The sequence below is a fragment of the Equus przewalskii genome, chromosome 17 (genome assembly GCF_037783145.1).
Source record: "Equus przewalskii isolate Varuska chromosome 17, EquPr2, whole genome shotgun sequence".
NCBI classification, from domain to species: domain Eukaryota; kingdom Metazoa; phylum Chordata; class Mammalia; order Perissodactyla; family Equidae; genus Equus; species Equus przewalskii.
The window spans coordinates 51348544-51366128 of NC_091847.1; the positions used below are offsets into that span (position 1 = coordinate 51348544).

A 17585-nucleotide genomic window follows, 5' to 3' on the forward strand; every position below is an offset into this window, starting at 1 on the left:
CAGGACACATACAGTTGTACAGAATCCTGCTGAGCTTTGCTTGGACCCCGCTTCTCTCCCTTGCACACGGTTAGGCCCTTTCCAAGCAGAGCCCCAGAGCCAACACTCTCTTCTGCTTCCCCATCTTCCCTTCGGCTGAGTCCCCCCATCCAGGCTACAAGTGTGAAGGGAGAGGAGAGACAAAAGCCTCTGCTTGAGGAGAGGGATAATGGGTCCCACTCTTGGGGTGGTTTGTTAATTCATTAAAACTTCTACATCTCAATAAGAGATGCTATTTAAAGTGTTAGCGTTCACCTAATGAAGAGCACACTGGTTAAATATCAGACCTCTTTTGAAACCCTTTCTGCCACTTAATTGCCGTGTGACCTTAGGCAAGTTAGATTTCCTGTAGGTTGAGGACACTAGTTGCTACCCTAACTACGTTAATGTATACAAAGCACTGAGTACAAAGCCTGGCGTAGGGCAGGGATTTGTGCTTTTTATTGCTATTTTCAGAAAGAAAAGTAGGTTGCCTAGAGTGGAATACTGTCGGTTGCAATGCCTGCAATGATGTCGTTTTATCACAAGAGGGCAGTGCTAGAACAGAAAAAGGAAGAAAGGCACTTGGCATTGCAAATAGCAAGAAGTTTAACAATATCGTTCAGCCATTTCATGGGATAGGAGAGTCGGGCTGCACTTGACCTTATTCGTCACTGTATCCATCCTCCTATCTGTCTCTGTGAAATTCTTTGGCCAGTTTTGGAAAATGAGCTTTTGCTAGTTTGTCCCCAAAAGTAAAATAATGTGCTTTTATTTACCCTCTTTGTCTCTCCCACAAAGATGTGTTTAAGTGTTGCATTTTTGTTTATAAAATGTGAAGTGCCGACGTGTTTCTCGGGAAGGTGGATCTCGCTCTCTCTTTTTCTGTCTTTGCCTGTCTGATTCTTCCACTTACTCTCATTTCATCCCATTATTTCCAGAAAACATCATTATGATCAGGAATCATTTTCTGAACACATTTATTGAGCCCATAAAACGTGAAAGGGGCCACGTCCACGGCAGTTGTTTGTAATCTCTCACTGCTTGTCTACGCTCGGGTCATGCTATTTGTTAGGAGCTGATCAGGAGTTTATTTAGCATCCTGCGTGATGCATCCGCAGACTGTATTTAGTTTTGTTACCATGTAATTCTTTGTTTGGGTGGATGCAAGACTGAGCCAGAGTGCAGGACAGACTGGCTCTCTGCTGTAATGGGGCTGGCCTTCCTGATTCGGTTATCAGAATGCTAATGATCGTCCATTCTCATCGAAAATTCCAGCAGCCAGTTTGCCTGATCTTGTTAAGCTGTGTCTAACACTGATTCCAGAGAAGTGCTCTGAAAGTAACAGATCTGTCTTTGCTGTTTGTTAGAAAAAAACATATTCGGCTTAGAACATTTTTCCTTCCTGCTTGGCATAAATCCTTTTGACGCTACATACAGTCTGATGTCTTGACAAATTCAGAGATGAAGTTCCATAAAATTTTTATTTTTTAAAAGGACTTGGAGCACTCAATAAATTCCAGGACTAAATTTAGCTTCATGAAACAAATGCAGCGCTACCAAACTTAGTGACAGATATTGCCTATGAGCCTGAAATAAAAATGGTAAAGATATTTGCTTTGTAAGAATTTTTATTTCAGGGGCTACACACTTAAAGGACCAATTTGTTCCTTGAAGTTAACCCAACATGAATCCAAAACAATAATTATGCCATGAGACATTTAACTCTTCTTGAGCCATTAATATGGAAGCAAATTAAATATATATAATAAAAAGATCTGATACCCCTTGAAGTTACTGGACAATTAAAAAAAATCTTCATATACTTAACAGAGAATTCTTATGTCTGTTTTATTGATTTTTAGTTAATTTCAATTTCATCAGAATGCCTGTAACTTGTGTAAGTTGGATTTCAGCAGATGCTTATAGACGTTATTTGCAAGGCCCATGTTTATTAGCTTGGATATCAATGACATAACCATTGGCTTTCTTAACACCATTCCCATTTTCAGACCGTAGCAGTGTTTATGATGAAACAAACAAACAAAATGCCTCATACGAGAATGCCTGCTTTAAGAAAAGCCAGTCTACCCTAATTCAGACATACAAAGCAGGTAAATTAAGGGGTGATTAGTTGCAGTAGAAAAGGATTCTTTGATTTACAGCAGGATTGTCAGAAGTGTTCCTTTGAATACAAGCTCCCCCAGAGAGCTGAAGTGTTTTGCAGATTATTCAAACCACTTGACATCCAGACTTGGGGACAGAGAAAAACTTGGAATTTAAGTGTTGAAAAGCCATCGTTAATTGAAGATTAACACAAGACCAATATAGAGATTATTATTTAAATAGTGGAAAATCATAATTTGCTTTTTAGAAATGTAGATAACCTATACATGTATGTAAATATGGCTGAGTCGGAAATAATCTTTTCCATTATTTATGGAGCGTCTACTATGTGCCAGGAACCATATAGGACTCTGTGTATATATTATTTTATTTGTATTGAATCCTGCTAATAATTTTATGAGGAAGATTGTGCCTCTTTCACAAATGAGGATTCTGAGACACCTGGGAGCATTCTACCCAAAGCCACAGGGCTGGTAATTGGCAGAGAAGAGTTTTGAATCTAGTCTACAAGGCCCATGCTTTTCTCACTAAGCAGCCTCCGGAGGATGTTCCCGCTAAGCATCGAGTGTGCTGACTCTGGGCACCTCTATGTGAGGGACCTTTTACTGATGCTCCCTGCTTCCAGTGGGGTGCCGTTGTTGAAATCTTTGTTCACTTACCTAATACCAACTTTTAGGAATTGAGATAAGCAGACCCCACCTATCCCACTGGAACACATATTGTGCCAAAATATTGATCATGACTTCAGTTGATGCCTAGCTGGGCAGAGGAGGAGAACCTGGAAACTGGAGGCTGCCCAGGGTGGAGGTGGCAACCGTCTAGAGGGCATGTTCAGGCGGTGCTGGGCAGGACAGAGAGAGGAAGCTGAACGTTGGAGCAACACAGCCCCTGGGTTAGTATGGTGAAGGACTGAGGTGGGTCTAACAAGTGATAACGTGAGGGGGCATGGCTTGGTGATGGGCAGAGTCAGGAAGCAGGCCAGTGATGGAGATAGGCAGCCAAGCAAGGTGACAAAGAAGGCAGACATCAGAAGGGAGCCAGAGAAGAACGGGGGCCCAGCAAGGGCTGTCAGAACAAGACAGTAGGCCATTTTGAGAAGAATTAGGGTACCAGGAAGGTTCTCAAGGCAGAGATGCAGAAAGACAGAAACTCAGTTTCTCCAAGAAAGGTAGGTCTGATGCAAGGCATGAAGTGATAAGCTGCTCTCTGTCCCCATTACTGAAGTCCCTTTGGGAATGCTGGTTCAGCCCGGTACGTCCTCAGAGGTCTCACGGTAACTGATGACTCATAGCCGTGTTTGACTAACCCACTCTGTTGTTTTGGGTTTCCCCATATGCTGACCTGAAGACAAAGATTTGGCTACAAGTGGTTCTTTTGGAGATGACCTTAGGAAGCATTGTAAGGGAGTGGGGAAGTGAGACCAGGAATGAAGGAAAGTCAATAAAAGTGTGTTGATAAGAGGATTTCCACCGTGGGCAACTGGGCTCCCTCCTTCAGGGGACCCTCTAGGAAACTGTGTAGGGTTACGAGGCTGGGGTGTTGAACCTCATACTCTCACGCCTCTCTGGTGGAGGTTGCATCTTACAGGCATTAACTGCCCAGTGCTCTGCCCTCAGGTGAAACCATGCAGGTGACCGTGCACGGAAGCCATAGGTATGAATGGGAACTGTCCAGAAAGCTATAAATGACCTCAGGATGGGGATGGGGGGAATCTGGCAGGACTCCAGCAGCATCTGCATAAACCCACCTTCATATATTGAAGACATTCAAGTTTTTAAACCTTCATTTCATATTTGAAAGTCCTCAAGATAAATTGCCATCTTGTCGCAGAACAGGACATTCCTTCACTGTTGTTAATGTTTCCTATTTCTTGAGTAGGTCCTGATTGCTTTCTTCAGTCTCTATGTCCCTGTAAATATTTTCGTTCAGGTAGCCTTTCTGAACATTAAGCTACAAATGAGCAGAAAATAAAATAGTCTGAATAATCCCTATTAAATAAGTATTGAGACATGAGCAGATCTCTAGAGTATGTGTAAACCTAAAAGAAAGAGTAATGTTACATTCAGAAACAGACACTTTTCAGCCACAGGCAAAGACATACACGAAGTACATCTGCAGGTGTTCAGGCTTGGACTTCTGACCTGTAGGCATCTGGTTAGATGTTAGCGTGGACCAAAATAAGATGCTCCCACCACATTGACTCACATTCATCCTGCTAATATTTATCCCATCTTTCAACATACATACTGAGCAACATATACTGGTTCTGCTAAATGAAAGAACATTTGAATGTAAATTTCTTTATTTGATAATTATTTTATAAGCATATTGTAAGACCCTGCCTAGAATTCAAATAAGACCCAGCACCGATGGATGTAAAGACAGTGATTAGTGTTTAGATCTTCTGAGGACCTTCCATTTCCCTGTGCACAGTTATCCCAGTGCCCAATCTGTACCTCCCACATCCAGTCAGATTTCTAAGTCAATTTGTCCTAAAAATACCCTGAGTCAGCCAAAAGTAAAGTTTGAACTTGCAAATAATACTCCTTTCAGGTGAGGTTTTATGGTCCTGATTTTAAGATCATATCTTGTATTTGTGACCCCCTGCCCTTAAATTTGAATGCGTCAAGTGTGAAGGAGGAAATGTAGGTAGGGCTGATCCTACACTGGTTCTGGTAGGAGAGTGTGGGTTCCTGGAAATGAGCCTGGGTGCTGACCAGGTGACCGAAGCCAGGTACCTCTCCTTCCAGAGGTCCTGATACAGTGAGCTGCACTGACGAGTGCAGTTGGCAATACCAACGTGACTCACTTTTGTTCTATGAGATAATGCATGGGTATTGTTGAACTCTGCAGGGGCAATCCAAGAATCATTTCAATCTTTTCTCCTTATTAAAGAGCTGTTTACCAGCAAGGAGACAGGCTCATGTGCCTTTCACAGTCTGTGTCTTTCTTTGTATACCTATTGGTGACAAACTATATGGGATAGGAAGTGAGACAGGAGAAGACTATTTAATCCATAAAAATCTACAACTAGCTCATGAATAACAGATCTTTATAGTTCTTTTGCATTATACTTTGCGGATAACCTTGGATATTTAAGCTACGTGGATAGTGGCAGAAGTAATATTATGGCCCATCCGTGTCAAGTTTTAAAATAGAATTCTATAGTGGAAAGTACAAGTTAGGTAAAAGAATCCTATCTTAAGAATTCAGATGGTAAAAAAAAAATAAAGTAGGCTAGTAGGATTCTCAAAGGAACCTGATATTCTAGAGAATTTGTGAAAGTTTGTGATTTATCGTAATCTGTCTTGTGTTTTTACTAGAATTTGAAAATTACTCAGATGTACTTAACTCACTGAGTATTGATGTTTCAGTTCTGGGGATATTTTTCTGACTGAATTTGTTTGCAACTGCCTTTCTGGAAAATTTATTAGCAGGCTGTTCTTCCATCTCCCCCTGATCTTTCATTCTTTTTTGAGATATTATTGATTTTATTTTCCTGAACATAATTTTATATGCGTGCAGAAGCAATTTGCTTTGGTTCAAGGAACTGGTTTCTTGTGGGCATTTGTCTTAGAAATGTGATTACAGAATCACTAACTTGATCTTAATAACATTTGTCGATTATCGTGTGTTACATGCGTGAAAGGAAAACTGTGCTAACTCGGAGCATTGCGCTTGTGCATCTCCCTTACTTGATAATGCCCTGAAATTAATGTCCAGGTGGTTTTGAGTGGCTGTTTGCATTATGTGAAACTAGTTAGGATTAAATACAAATATTATCACCAATGTTGCATACAGAGAGGAAATTACTTATTTAGAACACCTTAAGAAATTTTTAAATCATTGATTCACATTTTATTAAACTAGCCACAATGCACTTCATCTGAAGCTGTTTTTACTCTGTTGTGGCTGCAGGAGGCAGCATCATACAAAGAGCTTGGAATCTATAGTCAGACGGCCGTGGTTAGAATCTGACTGCATTACTTACTATCGGTGTGAACTAGAACCATGTGAATCAACCACTCTGACCCTCAGTTTCCTCATATCTTCAAGCCAGACTGACACAACAGCATCCCTATTCCAGTTTCCTGTTTAAATATTGTAACTGTGTCCTCTTACTAGAAAAACTCAGTTTGGGGCCAGCCCCGGTTGGCCTAGTGGTTAAGTTTGGTGTGCTCCACTTCAGTGGCCCAGGTTTGGTTCTCAGGTGTGGACCTACACCGCTCTGTTAATGGTCATGCTGTGCTGGTGGCCCACATAATAAAAAATAGAGAAAGATTGGATGCTAGCTCAGGGCATATCTTCCTCAGGAAAAAAAAAATAGCCAACTCAGTTTGTTTTCAAATGATTTCCCCCCTTTTTTCCTAAAGCAGAGAGTAGTCATATAAAAGATAACCCTGTCCACAAAAAGACTTGCACAAGATTATTGCTCACAGCTCTATTCATAATATCTCCAAACTAGAAACAACCCAAATGTCCACCAATTGGAGAATGGATAAGCAAATTGTGGCATGCTGTGGAGAATTACTCATCAGTGAAAGGAGAAAACTACTGATCCTTGCAACAACACTGATGAATCTTACAGAGATTACATTGAGCAAAAGATGCCAGACACCAAAGAGGGTATATTGTCTGACTCCTTTCACGTGAACTTCTAAAACGAGCAAAATTCCTTTATAGTGATAGAAATCACATCCATTACCTCTGAAAAGAGGGTTCGACTGAAAAGGAGCCTGAGGGAACTTTCGGGAGTGATAGAAATGCTCTGTCTTAATTCGGGTGGTGATTGCACAGTATATATATTTGTCAAAATTTGTTGAACTGTGCAATTGAATTGAGTGTTCTATTGTGTACAGATTACACTTCGATTCAAAGAAAAGACAACTCGCCTACCGGTTAAGTGTCTCATTTTCTAATGACCAGTTTGGGATTCTCAGGATGCAGTGACCATCTGTACTCTGGGAATTGGGACAGCCTTTGGAGAGTCCATTCTGGACAACACACCCCGCCATGCGACCATCGTTACCAGGGAGAGCAGCGAACTGCTCCGCATCGAGCAGAAGGACTTCAAGGCACTATGGGAGGTGAGCCCCAAGGCTTCTTTGTCAATTAATGTAGTTGCAGAAAAGAAAGGGAGCTGCCACATGGGTAATGGCATTACAGTCAAGCCTTAATGTGTTCTGTTCTGAGCCCGTGGATGGAATTTAATTTTCAAAACTTGTTTTTGAAATGAGTGACTGAAAAAGCCATTTTGACACAAGACATCCTTTTTTTTTTTTTTAATTTAGTGCTTGCTCAATTTTCTGTAGTTTGACATACCTTATAATTATTTCTTGAATGACCATAGAGTGTTTTATGTATTTCCTCCCTCCTGTTCCACAGATGTATTCTTAACCAGGGAACAAAATACTTTGACATTTTCTTTTGCATTTTAAAAATCATCATTGACATGTTCCCTGGTAAAGTGGAATGAATGGGGTTAACATCTGCTTCATTTAAATGCTTTTAAAAATGATGTGCCCTATAATAAGGTAGGGGAAATGAGGGCCATAAAGATGTCTGGTGACTTGCCAGCTTCAGAAGGCATAGGTGGCACAGCAGTGGGTGCATGCAGCTGGCCCTGGGCGCTTGGGCACTGCTGCTGCTTACCAGCGCCCCTGGGGATGTTGCACTCGTGCACAAAGAAGTATGGGGCATAAATGAGCTTATATTGCAGTAATGGCCAATGGGGCACTTCGACAGCCCCAGCCAAGGCTTGCATCTTTTACGCTTATTCCTTTCTCTTCTTCAAGCTTCTGTTTTAACCTGTGGTTGTTCCTTATTTTTGTCCGTGGTCCAGCATGTCCAAGTGTTACCCCATCGAGCTGGCAGGCTTCGCCACTTGTCCCAGTGTGGCTTAGATTTTAAACTTGATCTGAAAAGAATTTTGTGTAATCAAATCGTTTCCCCCAGAGCCAAACAAATGACAGCTGCACGAAGGGAGCAAACCTGCGGGTGGATGAGTGGTGCTTTGCCTTAAAAGTCCCGCAAAGCTTTGGAAGGCCTTGGTGGTGAGACCTGTTACTTTTATTCCTGGCAGTAGTGAATGAATGGCGGGGCGACTTGTTTGAAATGCTCCTCTTAGAAAATATTAAAGAGCTCCAACCGCTCTGTAAAGTTCAGAGACAAAAGCTAGTTTTAGGAAGGCAAAACTGAAGTAGGTTTGCATGAGGTGTGTGTGGAGAGTTTTTCTGTCAATTAAAAGGAACCAGGCTTGAGGCAAATAAGCCATTTGTTGGATCTTTTGTCTTAAAAGGTAAACTGAAAAGACTTTTCCAAAAAGAAAATTCGAGAAACTGGTTTAAGAACGAAAATGATTCCTACCTGGGATGTGTGTCATTATAACTGCGTTTGTCTGTGATGACTTATTCAAGTTGCTGATTGTGGATGGTTTGTGGAAATATTTAAAAATTTATTTTAATTAGGAGCCCTCAGGGCTGTGAAGGAAGTTCCTGAGAACTTGCTACCTGTGAACATTTTTAAAATATTTATTAGTAAAAAAATGTCCAAACATGCAGAAAATCAAAAAGGATAAGACAGTGCACACCCAGATACCCCCACTCTGTTCAGCGACTGTTAACATGTAGCCACATGGGCCTCATCTTTGTTTTTTGCTGAACCACTTTAGTGTAAATGACAGACATCATGATCTTTAATCTTAAATATTCAGCATATGTCTCCAGAAAATTAGAATACCTTGCCGTATACTCATAATACCATTATTTCACCTGTAAAATGAAATATCCTAATATCTAATACCCTGTCCACAGTTCCAATTTCCCCACAGTTCAAATATCTATAAATAAATAAATATTTATTCCATAAATATCTTTTATATCTGTTTTGTTTCAAACCAGTCTCGAATAAAGAACCATGTGTTACATCTGATGGTTATATCTAAGTCAGTCTCCCCACCGCACCCCTCTCCATGGCGCTGACTTGTTAAAAAGGTCAGGTCAGTTTCTCCCAAATTCAAGGTTTGTCTGACTGTTTTCTCATAGTATCTTTTGTGCACTTCACCCCAGAGGTTCCTGTACATGGAAGTTAGAGCTAAAAGGTTGATTAGATCAAGTCCAGCATTTTTGGTAAGAAAACATGAAAAGTGATACTACTGAGTGCATCTGGAGGTTCCTAACGTCTGGATGCCTCACTCTTAGCGATGTGTTAGTTTCATCAATTTGATCCCTTGGTTAGATTGTATCGGAATACATTTAGGGCTGTTTTCCATAGATATTTCCCCTAGAGGAAAATTTTCAAATGGAGGCATTGATCTTGATTGAGCGTGGTCCTAGGTATCCCAAATCTTGCCACATAATTTTGCTGCTCAGCAGGTCCAACTGCTCTTCTGTAACCTCAGAGCATGATTTCTGACCTCCCTTGCCAGTGACATACATGAGCTCAGAAGGATGGATAGAGTTTTCAGTCTGAGCTCTTATTTTTACAGGTGGGGGACTGGACCCTCACAGGGAGTAAGAGGTTAGTCAGATACTTCATTTTATTTGCCTGCTCATGCAACTAACTACAGAGTGCAAATTAGCTGCTCAATCAATGTATTAACTGGCTAAAAGGAAAATGCAAGAAACGCCGTCATCTAGCAATCTCTGTTAATCAGAAGTTTATTAATGGGCACATTTGTACATATACAGTACATGATCATCCTGAGAAATCGTAACATTCTAAAGTACCTTCTGAATAAAAATGATTGACTTATGTTTACTCTGCTGTTTGTTTATTACCTCCCGCGTATCAGGTATGGTTATAGCAGTGAGCAAGACTGACAGAGCTCCTGCTCTCTGGGCCACGGCTTCTGTTCTACTTGGAGGAGACAGAAAATAAACTAAGTCTATAATATTATTATTAATATTATTGTTATTATGTTATTTCGGAGTATAACATATCATTATCATCAAATAAATTTTATTTCTATTCTTCGAATATGGGTGATCATTGACGGCATATGTAGCACTAATGTGCTAGCAAAATATTTGATAACCAGGACACCTATTCCTTGATTATGTCAGATAATAGAGTTTATAATTCAGTCATTCATTACACTGGTAAATAAGATCCATTAGCAAGCTCTACTGTCAGCTGAAATCTAAGTTAGATCTGTCAGCCAAATATCAAAGGGGAAGGAATATGTACAGAAAGATTACATAGTTTCAGGATTCTAGTAAAAGCTTCGTTGAGATGGTAGAAAGAAGGCAGCAGAAAGGAAAGCTCAGTAACACCTCTCCTGTCGGCATGGTAAGGAGCTCGGTGTTGGGCCATGGGTTCTGAATGGTAAAAATTAGATAACCTGAATCATGGGCCTAAATTTGCATGTTCATTTCATTTGACTACTTATTTTTGAGGCATGTCACAATGGGCCCATTGGGTGACAAGTACCCTCATATTTAGCTTTGTCTTGTTTAACACCCTTGATGTCACTTAAAGGGGCTGAAAGATAAAAGCTGAGGACCAGGATTCTGAGTTACTTCTTCTAACTCTGAGAATTATGGTCTCTAATCATTAACACGTAGCACAGTCTAAATGTAGCTCTTTGGGGCCAGCCTGGTGGTGCAGTAGTTAAGTTCTCACATTCTGGCAGCCCCGGGTTCATCAGTTTGGATCCCGGGTGTGGACCTATGCACCACTTGTCAAGCCATGTGGTGGCAGGCGTCCCATATATAAAGTAGAGGAAGATGGGCATGGATGTTAGCTCAGGGCCAGTCTTCCTCAGCAAAAAAGAGGAGAATTGGCAGCAGATGTTAGCTCATGGCTAGTCTTCCTCAAAAAAACCCCGAAAAAACAACAAAAAAGTCAAAGTAGCTCTTTAATAGGCTGAGCTAATAGTTTATTTTAATCTTACACTTGGGACTTTAATGGCAACACAAAGCTAGAGAATCTTGCTTTCTTTCCTGACCAAAGGCAGGTTTCCTCGGCGCTCCGCTTATACATGCTCAGAAAACTACGTGTGAGGTTTTGAAGTCCTACTCAATTTCATCCCAAATACCTCTTGCTTTATGTTTTCTGTTATGTTGTAAGTCAAATTGGTAGCACCCAGAGTAGTTAAAAAAAATTATCGTCGTAAATGTGACCAGAAGCATTATTCAATAGTCTCTAGAAATACATCAAATGAAATAAATATTCCCCAAGGTATATTCCTAGCAGCTTGGTGCTTCTCTTTGTACCCTATATCTTTCCTAACGATAACGACTTTCTTTCTTCCTCTGTATGTTTCAGTCGCCAATTTATGGTCAGATTGGAGGGTGCTGGGTTGCCCCATCTTAAAGTCAGGTCATATTTTCTTAGCTTAAGTGATTACAGTGAGATTATTTAGAATTGATCAATAATGGCTTCCCTCTTTTGACACCTCTTTGATATTAGAACTTAATAAAATATATTAACCAGGGTATAAAACATCTCATTTTTCAGTAGCATCTCAGGAGGGAGAGAGGGTGGAGAGAGAGAGAGAGAGAAAAGAGATTGATTTAAAAGTCTTGGAATACCATTTTTAGTTCTTGAGACACTTGTAATTTAAACTCTTTGACACTAGTGGCGTTGTGTACTCTCAGTAAGGAAGTTAAATGGCAAAGTAGTTAAGTGTAGGCATGGGAATTTTAAGCCAGTTATTAATAGTTGATCCAAGATTATGGGTATTTATGATTGCTGGTGGCTCTTGGAATGAAGAAAGTACTGATTTACTTTCCAATTCCATGAATTTCTTCTCAGCACGTATAGTATAAGAAGGTTTCCAATAGTTAGAACAACAACCATGAGGGGTTTTTTGATTTTCTTCCTGACTTTCTGTCTAATGTGTGTCTGTATCAAGATGCTTTCGGCTTTGCAGCATTTTTTGACATCTTCCCATGGAATATTCCAAATACATGAAATTGAATGAGGAGATGGATCCAGTGTGTTCAGAGAAGCAGATTGGAGAGGCGCTCTCGATCAAATTCGTAAAAGATGCTACTGAGAGGTCCTTGAATTAGTGGCCTACCACCTGTTTACCTGTGTTTCAATTCTGGCCAAAAACTTTCCTTCATTGTGAGCCATGTTGGAGCACGTTCAAAATAATAAGACATATTTATGAATAAATTATTTGAAATTTAAGACAGCAATAAAACTACAGAGTCTTTAAAAATAAAAGCAATATTTTAAATTTGTAGTCTGACCTGCACCACAATAAAAATGGTTTCTTAGCTGCAGTTGTTACCCGGAACTTCTTGGCACGTACTGTGATTTTATTCTAATCGGGGCATACCACATCACAGAGAACCATTGCTCTGACAGAATGATTGATGCAGTAGAGTTTATCCCCAAATGTGTATGTGCCTCTGTAAATATTGTTAACTGGCTGAAAATCTACTTCTTGCTTTATAGGATATAAAACTGAATGGTAAAAATAAGTGCATGTTTCTGTCTTAGGAAAAGAATGCAATTTTTAAATAGGAATATTTCTAAGGGTGACGAATATTGTTGAAGAAATATTTTTAGAGCTATCTCTATTTCCTAATTTTTAGAGTGTTTTATTTGTCAGCTCTACCAGATATGTTGGCACTTGTGGGACTGAAAGCTTTTTGGTTATTTCTATTTACTGCTTCTTTTGGACTATGCAGAGGGAAAAGCTCTTTTCCATTAATAATCTTTCAAGCCGCTATAAGAATAGGAATTATTGAGATAATAGCAGCCTCGTCTTTGCTGGTGCGCTTTACAAACCATATTAGACTAATATACCTCTTAGAGGCATCTGCTCCTGCTTGAATAGACTTGATGTTCCTATCTGTCTTATGCTGTCAGAAAAATTAAAGCTGAATACTTAAAACGTAATATCTCAGAACATAAAAATCTCGGAAGTCCCTTGGCAGGGTTTTATTACTTTATTTAGCATGCAAACAATGTCAGGTTGTTTCACTTTTGCGTTAATGGGAGGCTTTCCAGGCGGGCCAGTATTTCAGGTGAATGTTTAGTGGCCCTGGATATCGAGGTAAGACTGCACGACCCACCCTCAGACAGGCGGCCCCTTGCCTGCCTGCTAATGCCCGGTGACCTGCACCCTCCTCTGAGGGTTCACTGGAGCCTAAAAGCCCGGGGACCTGCTTTCTCCCAAGTCAGAAGCCTGTACTTACTTTTGGCAACTGTGGAGCTCGTACTGTAGGGTTACTTCCCAGGCCAGAAATTTGCATTAAAGGGCTAAGAAAAATACATCCAAAAATAAACATGAAAGCCAAGACTTCATGCCAGGAACTCCAGCCACACACATCCTGTTGGCTGGTTCTCGCGCCTCTCTCCTCACAGTTCTGATTCTTTTAAACCAAGCGGAAGCCTGCTCTGATGACTTGGACCTTATGTCTGTGCCAGAGTCTCACTCCTCTGTCCTCAAGCTTTGCCATGGAGTTGTGAAATGATTCAAATCCAGAAAGGAAGGGAGTGAAGTATTAGGACGTAGCTAAAGTTAAAAGATAGTTAGGAAGTCCTTTCCTATTGCCTTTGGCTGCCTGGGCTTTTCTGGAGAAACACCAGCACCCGTTTTCTCTCGATGGACTGAGATCTTCTTAAGTGGTAGATGCGGACTGGGAATTACTGGCGATGAGGCTGCATTTTGCTGTCCACATAAAGGACAGATATTCATTGGATGTCTGAAAACTTTGAGAAAGAGAAAAACAAGGACGCATGCCCTACCAGGTCAGAACAGATCTTGTTTTATTCTTTTGTGCAGAAATATTACCTGTCATAGTTTTCATTTTGGTTTGAGGAATTATACTCTAAAACATCTCTGGCTTTGCTAATTATGTTCCACCAGACCTAAATATGTACCATGGCACTGTCGTAATTTGATTTCAGCTTTATTTGTGGTGTGTGTGTGTGTAGGGTAGGAGAGGTGGCTCATCTTTTTGTGATTGTGAAGGATATGTTTGTTTAGCCTGATGATCTTAAATATGTTTCTGGAAGATAAACAAAAATAGTTGTTCATAATGAGGCAGAGTTACATTTATCACATTAATATTAAATATATGTATTTGTCTGGTGATGTACTTGAATGGCATATATTAAAAATGAAGCTTGGGCAAGGAAACAGGTTGAGAGTGATGGTATTTCACCAGCTGGACGCCCGGTGGCGTCCAGGCATGTCTTGCCTGCAGCTCTCAGACTATATGAAGTCCTTAGTGTTTATGGGAATTCTGTTCCATTATTGATGACTTGAAGTCTGACCAGCTCCTCCAGCTATGAGCTCACTATTTCTCAGAAGATGATCAGGGGGTCTGAACAGATCAAGGCTTGGCTCACAGTTGCCAGGAATGCCCAGATGCTGTGGAAAGGCCTGCTGGCAGGGTGCTGTAAGCCGTAGGCGTTCCTTCTTAGCTGGTGCTCCTTTGGGTGCTCATTCCAGGAGTGTGCAGTGGATGCTCTGGTGTTTTAGGAGTTGCTGTTAGCAGAGCTTTTGAAATTCCTGCCATGGCCGTGCATTTGCCAGCATGCCGTTGACACCTCTCCGCTTCCCTCCCCCCTGCACTTTTATCCTACGGTGGCCTCTTCACTGTGTGCCTGCTAAAGAGCTGCTCAATTTGCTGTTAATTGATGCTGCTTCGAAAATTTCATCTCTAAGAAGCTTCTGTCTTATTCAACAAACATGCTTGGTTCCCACCACGTGGAGGTGCAAAAGGCACCATGTCTGTGTTTCTGGTTTACAGTCTAGTGAAGACAGACAAGCATAAACACACATCACCCTGATCTAACACAACCTGAAAAGTGCTATGGGAAAGACACCGTGTGCTGAGGGATATATGGGGCAGGGCAGAGAGATTCACTTCCAACCAGGGTATCATTTCGTCCAAAGACAAAGAGGTCTGGTTCTGAATTTCTATGTGGGTAAGAAGGCTGTTTTTCAGTATCCCGAAAGAATTGGGGTCACTTAACCAAATTACAGTGTTTGAAGCAGCCTTGTCCCAAGGGTCTGACCACACAGAAGAGGAAGGGCTTCTTCGTGCCTATTGCACTGCATTCTGCCTTCTCCCCCTGTACTGGGCCCTGGGGTGGGCTTGGTTAGGGGTCTGCCTGCTCTCTGAGGATGTCATGTGGTGTATTTCCCAATGCCTGGCTTTGTGTTTTGTTTGTTGGTCAGTCATCATCTGGAGAAATCCGCTCTGAGGTTTAATGGGTCCCCTGGGCAAAGGCAGTTCTGGTCGGGAAAACTTGAACAACTTGAGACTTTGAGAAGGAACTCGTGGTATGGACTGGGGGATATTGTTAAGCTCTTTATGTGTAGGAAGCCCTGTGGTCATGAGACTTGCCTGTTCTTTTCGGGCCAAATCCTCTCCTGTGTAATCTCCAGGCTGCTGTGGAGTGGTTAGGGCACAGTCACTGGGCCAGGGTGTCTGACACCGAGGAAGGAGCAGCAGGAAATCCTGTCAACAGTCGGCCACTCCAAATTCTGTAGTCTTGCCCATGATTGCTCTCACTGATCCCAGTGTTTTGAGCTGGCTGGCCCAGACCGATAAATGCAAGACAGACTTTCTAAAGGCTATTGATGTGGTCAAGTGGTCTGGCCTGAAATTCTGATCTATTCCTGGTTGAACCCAGCTTTGCTGGATGACTTTCTGGAAAGCTCTCTAGCTTCTTGGGCCACCTATTTGTAAAATAAAGATAGCTTTACTTAAATCATGCCTTGCTGACAGCAGTGGTCCAAGTTAATGTGGATCGATTACTTAGGTGCCTTATGAGTTGAAAAATTTAGTGCCCCTCCTTTGCTTTTGGTTTGCAAATTCAAGGAGGCAGAGCCACAAATTATGTGAATGGAAAAGATAAAGTATAGGCAACAGTTAATATTGTGTCAAAATGTATTATCGGAAAAGCAAGGAGAACTTCTTGGTTTCTTTATAGTTGTAGTTCTTAAAACTAGTTCCACATTAGAATTACCTGGGGAGCTATTTAAAAAATACTGTGTTGGCCCCGTCTAGACCAATGAACCCAGAATCTCTAGAAGATGGGGCCTAGGCATCAGTAGCTTCCTAAAGCTCCGCAGGTGGATCTACTGGGCAACCAGGGCTGAGAACTCCTGTCTTCCAGCGCTGGGCTTTGTGGTCCACTGTGCCCTTTTGTACTTGATACTTCTGCATTTGTACCTGGCCAGCATCTTTGCCCCGTGCTAAGGCTCTATGGTTGAATAATATGTTTGTTCTTTACTAGTCTGTGTTAAATTTCCTAGTTAAATTATTCCTTCTCTCATATAGACATTCTACTTCCAAATTGAGGTTTCTGCCACATTTAAGTGATAATGGCAATCAGCACTTTAGAGATAGGGTGGGGTTTATCCAAGGCTTTATGATTAGAAGTTGCCTATGTAGTCTGGTTATTCAAAGTGTGAGAATAAGGTGCAAAATCACCCCCAAATTCCGCCATCCTACAGGCACTCATTCTCTTAGTTGTCAAAACAATGGTGTCATCACACATCATGTAGCTCCTGGAAAGTTCCACTGTACCTTTTTGAGAGAATGACAGTGAAAAAGGCAAATAATATCTTAGTATTATTATGAAAAGTATTTTGAACTCATGGAGCCCCGAGAATGTTGAGATCCCCCACCTGTCCCTGGACTATACTTTGAGAACAACTTCTATAAGGTAAATCTCAGAAAAAGAAATACTAAATTGAAAGATATGAAAATTTTTATGGCTCAAGAAATATGATTGCTTTTGTTTTCAATAGCTTTTCTATTCTGCCACCAAGAGTATTTGAGCATGCCTGTCACATTCAGTCTTGGCCAGCATGACCATTATATATATTTTTTCCATTATATTAGGTGTTGTTATTGTCACTGTATTTCTTTGATTACTTCTGAAATGGTTGAGATTTTCTCATCTATTTCTTTACTGATTGTATTTTCTCTTTCAGGACATGTTACTTATACATACATTGGCATTTATTTATGAATTTATATGAATGCTTTATTTGATCAAGACATGGTAATTCCGGATGATTGTTATAATTCCTGCAAATATTTTATCTTGGTCTGTTTACTGTTCATTTTTCATAATATTGAATGTATGTGAATTCTAAATCCATTAAATCCACCATAAATCTGGCTATTTTGTGATTTAAAATTTTTTAAAGTTTGCTTTATAAAAATGTTATCTTTCTTTCATTTGCAACTTATTTGAAAAATAAGATGATATAATGTATTTTGGTCAATGGTGCTATCTGCATGAAATGAATGAGTCTTAATAACTCTTTTTATTGCTTCTCTCTTTTACTTCAGAAAATGTTTAAATGCTCTTATCAACTCATGTATTGTCTCCAATTGTTTCCTGTAGCTTCTATGTGGACCTTATTTTAGCATTTGTAGTAAAATTTTCTTAAGATTTCTTTTCTGTATATTTGTACCATGATCTAGGTCCCTTCTACTACTCTCCCTTCTTGA

The 17585-nt window shown here is 40.6% G+C and overlaps 1 protein-coding gene across 19 annotated transcripts in view; it reads left to right on the plus strand.

The window, feature by feature from the left end:
* The window catches only part of RAPGEF4 (Rap guanine nucleotide exchange factor 4), a 296774-nt gene that overhangs the window by 60127 nt on the left and 219062 nt on the right, over positions 1–17585 (plus strand). For 9 of the 19 annotated variants that reach the window (XM_070580180.1, XM_070580182.1, XM_070580210.1 and 6 more), the window contains exon 4: positions 7086–7232. The exons of 5 other annotated variants lie outside the window; for them this stretch is intronic. In XM_070580180.1, coding sequence (XP_070436281.1) covers positions 7086–7232 — 147 coding nt within the window. Of the gene's footprint in view, positions 1–7085; positions 7233–13385; positions 13855–17585 lie in introns of those variants that run through there. 5 more of the 19 variants (XM_070580198.1, XM_070580200.1, XM_070580185.1 and 2 more) reach the window with 5 other exon arrangements.